Source organism: Nanorana parkeri, unplaced genomic scaffold (genome assembly GCF_000935625.1).
Source record: "Nanorana parkeri isolate BGI_ZX_2015 unplaced genomic scaffold, ASM93562v1 scaffold264, whole genome shotgun sequence".
In the NCBI taxonomy this organism is placed as follows: domain Eukaryota; kingdom Metazoa; phylum Chordata; class Amphibia; order Anura; family Dicroglossidae; genus Nanorana; species Nanorana parkeri.
This window is the reverse complement of record NW_017306532.1, coordinates 1041353-1052704: the sequence shown is the minus strand read 5'-3', so window position 1 is coordinate 1052704 and position 11352 is coordinate 1041353. Positions and strand designations below refer to the sequence as shown.

The following is an 11352-nucleotide window of genomic DNA, read 5'->3' as shown; positions in this document are numbered from 1 at the left end:
TAGCTGAATGGAGCATTGCACAAAAACATACCTCCCATCTGGATCAACCCTTTCAGCAAGTATCTCACATGTCAACGTGACAGCAAACGCTCATTTTCAATCGTTTTCTATTGAGTCTAGGGCCAAAACAAGCTGTAATATGTAAAAAAAAAAGCTCATGTACTTTTTCCAGTCACGGGCATTTTGCTTATTGCAACAAAATACTCACCTGTGAACAGGGCAATAGAAATAAATCATATTTTTTGGGGGCATATTTTCTGAGCGTTTAGGGCAGAAAAAGTGCTACAAGACGCCCAGTGTAAGCCCAAGTTCGGCTGAGATAAGCAAACTTGCAACCTTGACAGATGGCATGTCTTAAAAGTAACTGTTTTGGGAGACAATAAATTGGTGGGTAAAGTTTTTATGATGTTGTATGATATAGAAACTCAATGAAGGGTTAATATGGATATGTTTATAGGAAGTGCTTCGTATATCAATCCCATCGTCTGATGCAGAACTGTTTTCACTGGGAAACATGTTGAAGAAAGGGATCATCATGTGTTTGCTGCTGTAACACAGCTCTCGAACAAAGCTGAAAAATCACCGGTGAAAAAAAAAAACCGCACTTTGGTGTGCAATTATGTGCGTAAATGAAATTTTTTTCCTATACGGCTTTTAGAGGCATATGTGCGTAAACTAATTTCATTGGGTACAATATTCATTTACAGTCATCCCAACTCTCCAGGATGTTACAGAATCTACCGCTCTAGCGGCTCCGTGATGTCCAGCAGAGAAACATTTTACCCCAGAAAGGTTTACTCTGATCTATCTAGCAAAGTAAACCTTTCCAGGATCCCCTGCTATATTTGTTTTAATTTTGACAGCGGCCGCCGTCAGAGTAAAATATATATAAAAAAACCAAAAAACAGCTGACAGCATGGGAATGAATAGCTAGGCTGCTATTGTCTACTTCAATTTGCAATAGCCAACAGCAGGCTGGCTATTGCACCTGCTCACTGCTGCTGTCATCCAGCCTCCTCTGCTGATTAACAGCACCAGTGGGCGGGTGCAATAGCCAGCCTGCTGTTGGCTATTGCAATTTGAAATGGCCAATAGCAGCCTAGCTATCCCCTGCTATTTGTTGTTTTTAATTCTGATGGCAGCTACTGTCAGAATACAAAAAAACCCAGCAGATAGATGAGGAAGCATAAAGGTGCCCACACACCTTGCGATAATCGCGGGAAATCCCATGATCGTACGATTATTTGGCGGGCTTGCGATCATCGCACGTACGATCTGCCTGTCCAAGATCGGCAGATCGTACATTTTTTTTAATTACCTTATTACTCTCGGATGGGGGAGAGGGCACCTCCCTGAAATAATTTGTTTTCACGTTGGAATGTCTGAATTTATTCTAGCAACTAGATCTTACTTACATGCATACGCTCATGTTAATGCGCAAATTATGCCAGTAAGCTCCTTTCGGAAATTTCCTTTGGGAAATTTTTTATTTATAGCCCTGAACACTGCTCTAAAATATGAATCTAAATGCCACAATGTGCATGGACATATTATCTAAAATATAGCTGCATTCAGAGACATCAAAAGCCCAAAAATGCCTCCATAAAATGACAATCTATGCTGGATCAAGGCAAGCCAAGTCAGTGTAAGTTTGGATTCGTTTTAAATAAAGTTGTTTGATTCACATTCACTTGCCAGTGATCTTTCTTCCGGTTAGTTGTGGTTGCCGAGCAACAGGAAGGAAATTTGAGAGCTGAGCACAGTGGGTAAATGAAAGTGAGGCTTGGTTTCCAGGAAGGAACACACAGAAGAACAGCGTGGGGAAATAGAGCACCAAGTCTGAAAGCAGTGGGTGAGTGAACTATTTTTTAGGTATGGTGTGCATGCAATTTATGGTACTGTCTGTGATAAAGGAGAGCAAGGAGCATTGCCGATTTGTGGAAATCATTACTGACTGGTTTGGTGTGCTTGGTGGACGGCTCCTTTTGCAGAAAGTGCATTTAATATAATATATTATCTTTCCAGTGCTATCTTAGCATGACAGGAAACTTCGAGAGGTTCCAGAGTCCTGGAAAGGGTAACGGACTGCAGGCAGCGAGAGACCTTGAGCTGGGCGAGACAGTGACGAATGCAGAGCCCTTTGTGCACACTGTGTGGCAAGAAAAGAATCAAGGAGCGACGTGCCATCATTGTCTGCACAGGTACCTCAGACCCTGGCAGTGTTCCTGCCTTTATCCTGCAGGGAGCCAATCAGAGCACGAGTGTGTGTAATAGGCATACCCTCTGATAGGCTCCTTCTCAGCTACGGCGCTTGTGTGTAACCATTGTAGCAGGTTTTAGAAACTGTCACCCAGCACCAATAATAAACATTCTCATTAAATGAAAGCAGAACTTAAAGAAGAACTCCGGCAAAAAGTTTTTGAACCCTTGCAGTGCTTGTTTTTGCCTAGGGTCAAAAATAACAAAGCTATACTCACCCAATTCTCTAAGTCGGCTTGCTCTTAGATCGGCCCTCTCTCCGCCTCTGCTGCAGCAGTCTAAGGTTTATGTCATTGCGTTCTGTACACAGTGTATAGGACATGAGAATGCCGCGGGACATACCATCACTGCAGCGGAGGAGTAGACAGGTGAGAGGGAGCACTGTCACAGCCGTCCACCTCCGAGGATCGGGTGAGTATAACATTGTTAATTTTGAGCCTAGGCAAAAATGAGCACTTGACCCTTGCAGTTCGGGGGTAGCCCCATTACAAGGGTTAGTAACATTTTTTACCCGGAGTTCTTCTTTAAAGGATAAGTGACTTAAACGATCCCACACTACTCCTCTGCAGATGTGTACTTACCAAGATGCGACAGGCACGGTTTTGTTACTGTTTACATCCCGCGCCGCAATGCCCCCTCTGTTGGCCACACCTGCAGATTACAGCCCCATAGATGTGCCTAGGAGAGGGAGACTTGCAGCGCTGGATGTCAACAAAAAGAATAAAAATTCAAAAATGCACTTATTCCTTAACTCACCTCCCCTAACCTGTGTCAATTTCTTCTCGGCTTATTCCGGGTTCCTGGTCTTTGTCCACCTGATTGGACAGCAGGGGATGACATGACACCTGTCCATGCGCACAGGAGCTCATTTGACCTGGCACAGAAGTGTGCGGAGAATGTTACAATGTACATTGCAAATAGGCAGGCTTTTTTTTATTGCAGAAGAGACATAGGATATCTCTACAATAAAAAGCCTGTCTGCTCACAATTTGTATTTTTTGGTTCCACTTTAAGTAACTCCAGTATAAAAAAACAAAATAAAGATCCACATCTATCACTATCAGCCTGTAAAACATTTTCTTTACCATTTAGTAATTGCATTTTTGATTAGTTGTTTGAAATAACTGTGGCGCTACCCCCGTAGGAGCCGCTGATTGCCCGGTTCACTTCTAGTCGGTCTAGGGCTTCAACTGCCCACCCGATAGCATTAACTGCCCACTTCTGGTGCCCATAAACTGATGTCCACTCCGGTAGTAAAATCCTAAGTAAACGATTTATTGAACACATTCACCGAGGACAGATGGTATAAGGGTTCTAGGTTTCCAAGGGTAGCCATCAGAAGCTCCAGACTCACCAGACTTCACAGGCACATCAGTGCAAATCCCATTGGGAGACAGCAGGCAGCAACTGATGTAACAGACAGACAGGATGGATGCAGATCCTCAATCAGGAAAGACACCGACCATGCTCCGAAATCCACTTAGTTCCAGGGTACTTCAAGAGCCTGCACTTGTCCCGCTTCTCTTCTTCTTTCAGCATCTCAAGCCTCCTCCATGTTGGAGGCCTCAAGGAAACCTCTTCCCTCACCCCAGCCCATGCCCACCCCCAGGCCTTGGCTTAGCCTGAGGGGTAGGCTGAACAGGACCCAGCCCTAATCCATGGCGGGTCCCAGCTAGTCTGAGCACATTGCAGATCCCACCAGTATATGTACTCTAAACCAGCATGCACCACAGGCTGAGAGAAAACCAGTGATTGGCTGCTGTACTGTACATACATTACAGTGTCTCCCATTGGCTGTCCCTCAATATGACAGAGTCACACTCCGCCCAGGGGGGCACAGGCAAGGCTAGACACCTGGGATTAACTATATAATTGCCACTACAAATCCAGCCAGGCTGTCTACAGCCCTGGCTATCACTAAATGTCTAGTAGCCACATCACAGAAGGCGATGGGGGCTACATAACAATAAGTTGTTTCTTAATTGTATTAGAGATGCTGGATATATTCACTCTATACAGAATATTAACCTTCCTGGCGGTATTCCTGAGTGTGGCTCGGGGTTAATTTTCAGTACCATAAGCAGTAACCCCAAGCCACACTCGGGATTACACAGTAACGCTACTCACCTTGTCCCTCGAGCCGCGCTGTGTCCTTGGGCCCATGTCGGCATCCGTCTTCCGGGTTCCGTCCCTTGTCTTCCGGAACCGGCAGGACAAAAAAAAAAAAAAATAGAACAAAAAAAGGAAGAAAAAAAAAGAAATGATCAGAGAAATAATAATCCTAAAATAACAATGCTGTATGAAGCTGCTTAAACGTAATAAGAGATGAGAAAGAGGGACAAAGTAGGGTTGGCAGTGCTCGATGTTTGCCTGCTCTGGCTTTATATTGGCAGTGGCAGTTGAGCTCTGACTCAACAGTTGTTCCAACACCCCCACCTCCATTTCCAGAGCCGCTCCAGAAATGACTTTTTGGTACATTTGTCCAAGTGCTGCAGCAACACGGTATAAAAAAATGCACTATATAAAAGTAAAGGTTTCTCCTAGCATCATAAGGCACTCGCTCTTCAATAACAATTTTATTTAAAAATGATATGACTTCGCTACAGGTTTACTTTTGTTAAACAAAATAGTTTTATTTGTGTAAGACAAACTACCATTTTAAAGTGCTTCTTGATCTATAGTGAAAGGGTGCTGTGGCTGACAAAAGCATTGCATGTGTATAGAGACATCATAGCCTTAACTGAAGAATAATTTAGGTTACAGAGGGAATGTTATTGATCATTCCTAGCTAAGGGCGAAGTATGGCTGGGGTTTGAGATTACTGACCATGCATTTTCCCTTGTCTCCAGGCAAAATCCCACCCTTCCTCACTATTTGTTTCTTGTCACAGCTTTATTGGCAGGTTAACTGGAACCTGCCTACTGCCTCTTTTGGATCTCTAGTTAGATGCCAGTAAATTGCCTGAAATTATGGTTAGAACAGGCATTTAGGTTTGAGCCTCAAAATATAATGTTGTTTACTAGTGTGATGGAATAAATATGTGTTTTATTTACCCAATAAAGATGTGGCCTTGCCCAATAAAAATAATCAGTTGTCTATACTGGGGAGGTGTGATTGAATGATTCTGCTACATTGTTATTTATGTCTATGCTTTTCAGCAATCAGTAAACATCCACAATGAAGAGATTTTGCCTCCACAATGAGGAAATCGGCTTCGCAGGCCGTGCTTTAGTCCTTGTCCCTGTAAAACCAAGACAACAAATGAGCATACCTGGGAACTTTTAGAATGCTATGAGCCTGAGATTGAAGGAACGAGGGCTAATAGCGGTGTGACTGTGGGGATAATACAACACAGCACACTCACCAGCCAGCCTGCAGAAATAACCTGTCTAACTGCTAAGGTTAAAAACAGAGGTTTAGATACACGTCTTCTGCAGAATATGTGGAAGCCGCACTGCCTCGTCAATGCCCCTCTGTGTAGTGCGGTCCGAACTCTAACCTATGAGAGTCTCCATCTTGGAGCATATGTAGCAAAAGATAAATTGGGTGCAGGTTCGCCAGGAGGCAGCCCAACCTCCTTATAGGCAGAGGGGCACACCAGGGACCCCGCACATCACAATGGCAGCTGAGACCCCCAGTGTGTCACTGCACCAAATCAGGCAAGCAAAACAAATGGCAAACGCACTCATCAACTCATAACCAGCTTTAAAGCAAGGTGCACATGGAAGGGCTTTTAACAGTACAACAGCAAAATGTTTCACAGCACACTCGCCAGCCTGCAAAAGCGGTTAGACACGTTTTTTTTGGAGGCTGGCTGGCGAGTGTGCTGTGAAACATTTTGCTGTTGTACTGTTAAAAGCCCTTCCATGTGCACCTTGCTTTAAAGCTGGGTAAGTGCCAAAGTGCTGCATCCTGGGAAGGTTACATCAGCAAAGCATTGGTGGAAATCTCATCTAAGTGAAAGGCATTTTTCTCCCCTGAGATGATGTGCATGGTCACATGTCTAGTCACATGTGCCAGATTTTCAGGAAGTAAAGGGAGAGCTGGTAACCTGCCCTTAGTTAACATGGCCAATGCCAGAAGACTGGGAAAGAAAAGAGAAAAAAGGTCTGCAGAGGATTAGGTTATAGTAATATGATCCTCTAAACATACAGCGCTAACTTGACAATTCATAGCCAAAAAAATGGCAACCCTGACAATACATAGACCGCAAATGGACAACTGTGACAATACTTGGGCAACAAACATTTAGCTGTGGCAATACACAGGCAACAAGTAGGCAATGGTTACAATATGTGGGCAACAAAAGGGAAGTCATTACAATATGTGGGTAATTACTTTAAAAGTGACAATAACTGCAGCTCAGTCTGGCTCCTTCCCACTTTTCTTACCTTTTTACTTCAGACCTCCAGTCCAGAATTAGCCTCTAGTTTCTATCTCCCTCAGGACATACAAACCCTCAGAGGCCACAGGAAGGAGATGAGGGAGTAGAGAGCACAGGCCTCGCCTTTCTCCCTGCTGTCTTCCTTTAAGTGTAGTCATATGCAGATAAAAGGACACATTTCATTTGTATTTACTCAATGACACTTGTAGACTATCTGCAATTGTCATTTTACATAGGAGCAGCTGCCTTTTGACAGCCGCTTCTACTGTGTAATAAATTTTTTGACAGCTGGAAATTACTGGTAATGGTAGCAGGGAAAGCGGCAGCAGTGCGAGTGAAGCTGGATTTAAGAGATGTTTCTTAAAAACTTTGTTGAAGTTTTTTAAGACATATCTCTAACGTTCAAAATCCTTTATGTGATTAATGAATTCAATTGTTTTAAAGGAGAGCTATGAGGGGAGTGCTTTTCACTCACCTCATAGTTCTAGCCGACCTGTGACAATGAGACTGTCACAGGTCGGCTCAGTAGATTGGGAAGTGAACACACTTCTCGATCCTGTCACGGCTCTCGCTCCGATCCTCCAGCGCTGACTGGCAGAATGGAGGGGGAGGGGGCGGGTACAGCTGGCTCTGCCTCTAGATAGGCAGAGCCAGCTGTCACTCACGCAGCTGGGCGGATCGAGACATAATTGTCGGGATCCGCTTCAGCTGCGGCGTCTCAGTATACTGCGAGCCGTAGCTCGCGGTATACTGAGCCTAGGGTGATGGGAGGACGCTAGTTTGTGTCCTCCCGTTACCCTAAGGAGAACTATGGGGAAAAGCCCTAACCCCATAGTTCTCCTTTAAGGAATTATGTTGCAGGTACTCTCTGCAGAAATTGAATTTATTCTCAGTGGATTTTCTTATCCATTTAAAATTTACAACAAACTCTACATTTCCCCCTTTTTCCAGTTTCTGGCATTGCATAAATTAAAATAGTAGGATGAAGAGTCCAAATGTAATATATTAACATGAAGGTATAACACAAGCCACGCACTAAGATTACATAGTCAAAATAGATCCAATAAATTATATTTTAAAGTGACACTAAACTTATTTGTGTATCACTCAGCTGTAGGGCCTCAGATCATCTCTGATTTGGTGCTGATACTGTCCTTCCTTCTGGAGGGTGACTGCTTTTGTTCCCCATGGTGTGTTGTAAAGTAGGTACTGCTCCAAACTCACTCCCGTGAGACTACAATTTGCAATACAAATTAGTAAACCAAACATGAGAGTGTAGTCCATTGTGGGAGCGAGCTTGGAGTGGTTTTGCTTCAATGTCCAACTTTCTTGTCGCCCCGGTTTGTTTTGTATTGAAAATTTAAAAACAACTAAAGAAAACCTTTTTCCAAAAACCTTGGATGTCTTGTCAATGAAAATTTTTGGTGTGGAGGAAAGGGAGGGGGATGAGTATCTCCTCTTGACTCATTTACTTTCGTAAAGTGTTATTAAACCCCCAAAGCTAAAAATCATATAATGCTGCAGAGCTCAGCACCTACCATGATTGCTGTGTGCCTTTCTCTCCAAGGATGTGTTTGCTTTGCTTGTCTTCTGTGAAAATGCCCCCCTCTCACATTCCGGCCACATATTTTGCAAAAGTTGTGCAACTAAAACCTCTGTTTTTACCACTTATAGTTAGACAGTGTAATTTTTTTTGCAGGCTGGCTGCTAAGTGTGCTGGGAAATTTTTTCTCATGTACTGTGTAAAGCCCTTCCATATACACCTTACTTTAAAAGCTAGTTCTGTACTGATGAGTGCATTTGTTTCACTCGTTGGATTTGGTGTGGGGACACACAGGGGGCTTCAGCTGCCATTGTGATGTACTGGGCTTCTGTTGTGTCCCTGTACCCTGTACCTTTTAAGGAGGTTGGGCTGCCTCCTTGCGAACCTGCACCCAATTTATCCTTTGCTATAAATATGCCCCAAGATGGTGGCTCTCATAGATTATTGTTAGGACCACACTACCCAGAAGTGTGGCTTCCACATATTTTGCAAAAGTTGTGCAACTGAAACCTGTTTTTAACTTTAATAGACAGTATACGTATTGTTTTTGCAGCCTAGCTAGTAAGTGTGCTGGGACATTTTTGTGTTTCTTCTCGCATTTCAGTTTTCAGGTGGCTCCATCCCCTTACAGGGTCCCATGGAGCCAGCTTTGCATGCACGCTCCTGGCTGGCACTAAGTACATCTCCTCCTACCTTGCTTGCGTGCACAAAAACCAAAGCCCGAAGGGCTAAGGCAGAAAGCCATTCCCTTGCTCCTTCCTTTTTCTGCCTTCAAGCAAGTGATTTGACAGCGGCTGGAGCCTGCACTATCCCTATGACAATGGGCACGTCGTATACCTACCTACCTGGGAGTATGGGGAAGCGGCGCTTGGGGACCTGCAGCTTGAGAAGGTATAAAACTAGAAATGTAAGTGTATATCCACACATTGGAAGAAAGAAATGTACAAAAGTTGTACAAGTTCCTTATGATGCATTCTTGCCAGCTCCTGTCTGTACTAAAGGATGGACTTTCAGTTACAGGGACTGGAGGAAGTATCAATGGACGTCAAGTGTGGCAATGTCATCACACTTGTACTTCATTGAGAACTACAAGTCTCTTTGCCGTAGTGGCAGGTGGGACTTGTAGATTCTCCATTCACAGATCCTGTCAAAAGATGAGTATAGGGATGACGTGACTGTGTGGGCAGCTCTATTCAAAAGGAGACAGGAGCCACCTGGTAGAAGAACTCTGTGATTCAGGTAATGGGGGTGGAGGATGTGACCATGTTTCATGTTACACTGTAAATATGGATGTAACATGACACATGGTCTGAATAGCAAACCTAGCCTTTTAGCTATTGAGCCATGTAAATAGACTTTTTTGTGAAACATATGTCACAGACAGACCTCATTTTCCATCACACTGGTCAGCTTTGTAAGAACATGAAATCCATCCATCCTGCCTTGCGAAATTACAAAGAAAATGTACATAGATGTACAGGGATGTGTGATATCATTATCCCAGGAGGCTTCTGGTGGAAGGGGGTACATCAGCCTTAGGCAAGAACACTGGGAATGCATGACGGGGACCTAGAAAGAAGTACAAGTATTTTAAAGGGGGTGAAGGTCTGCTTTTAAGACTCACAAATATGCAGGTACGACCACTTCTGTCAGATCAAGATCGAATCTTGTGATAGTGTTCCTTTTGGCTTTCATCAATAAATCTGTACATATAATCTACATGATGGCACTGTTACATTGCAAATGGAGAAGTAATGTATTAGGTTTTTTAAGGGAGACAGTCTGGTTCTAGTGCACTCTAGGCCTGGCTGCTAGTGTGTACGCTCGCAAACCCCAGTTCTCATTCCTGCTCCTCCTCCATCAGCTCCATTTGTATACATGTGAACAATACTGTATATAGCTGTCAACAGTCTATTTAACTGGAGTGTTCGGGGATCAGAGGTCATCCAAAGCCTAAAAGTTAATGCGTGACTGTCAGATGTCGGTGACTTCTGGCCTCAGACTGTCTTAGCAATGGCAGCTGCCATATTTTGATCCTGATGGATTCCTTTTAAAGAGAACCAGTCACCATTAGGCATTTGTAATAATCTGAATTCTTACTCTGGAATAGATACAACAGTGCAGATTTCAGGGATTGTGGTTTGTCCAGTATTCTCGCTCTGCTGATGTGTCCCTTGAGAACTACTCTCCTGCCTCGGTTCTGTAGATCATGGAGTTCTGTATATAAAAGCTATACAGGATACCCATAGTCTGCAATATTGCAAGGAATTGACATTTGGATTTTTGACAGTATTAGAAAATTATAGCCACTACTATTGAAAGGTAAAGGTAATTTTTAAAAACTGTTATGTTTTGTTGCAGAGGAGGTCCAGAGAATACTAAGTCTCTAAAATGAAGCCATGCTATGTTCGAATCTATATTTATTTAGAATTCTTAGTTGTCTGGATGCCAGCTCATTGTAAGAGATCAGACACTGTGTCCACAAACTTAGACATCAAGCAAATGGCATTCTTCTATTGATTTATATAGTGCTTCAGTTTCTCATAGATTAAATTGTGTCTAGGACACCATCATCAATGAAATCCATTGTATACCTGCTTGACAGATCTGTTTGCACAACTGCTATATTTTTCTTTTGTTCACAATTATCTGGCCTGCCAAATTTAGACCACTATATAGCATCATATGGTATTCTAATATACATTTACCATGACCACACACACAGCCAGCTTTACACAAGTTTGACTAATCCTAGCATTTGTTGCTATAACTGGACTATGTAGCATTTAGGAATTAGTGGACTGGCAATTGAACCAAGCATCAGTACTAATCATTAAATCATGTAAATTTAGTTTTACGCCGAATGCAAATTTGGACAAATTTTTGTAAATTCTGACATTCTGATGCATCCAATGAAACAAATGCAAACAAATCCGAAATTTTTTGTAACAAAATCGGATGCGTCTGAATGCCATATGGACTGTTATTATTGGTTAAAATCATGATAATAAAAAAACAGTGTGCACTCCCCCTCCCAATCCACACAAGGCCCTTTAGGTCTGGTCGAGATTTTAAGGGGGGACTCCACACCATAAAAAACGTGGGGTCCCCCCTAAAAACCCATACCAGATCCTTGTTCCAAGTAGTGCCAAGGCAGAGCAGGAGG

The 11352-nt window shown here is 43.2% G+C and overlaps 1 protein-coding gene across 1 annotated transcript in view; it reads left to right on the top strand.

The window, feature by feature from the left end:
- The first annotated feature begins 2034 nt into the window (after positions 1 to 2034).
- Positions 2035 to 11352, top strand: part of SMYD3 (SET and MYND domain containing 3) — a 423906-nt gene continuing 414588 nt past the window's right edge. The window contains exon 1 of the mRNA XM_018557057.1: positions 2035 to 2201. Within this exon, the coding sequence (XP_018412559.1) occupies positions 2038 to 2201 (164 nt within the window). The 5' untranslated portion in view covers positions 2035 to 2037. The remainder of the gene's footprint in view (positions 2202 to 11352) is intronic.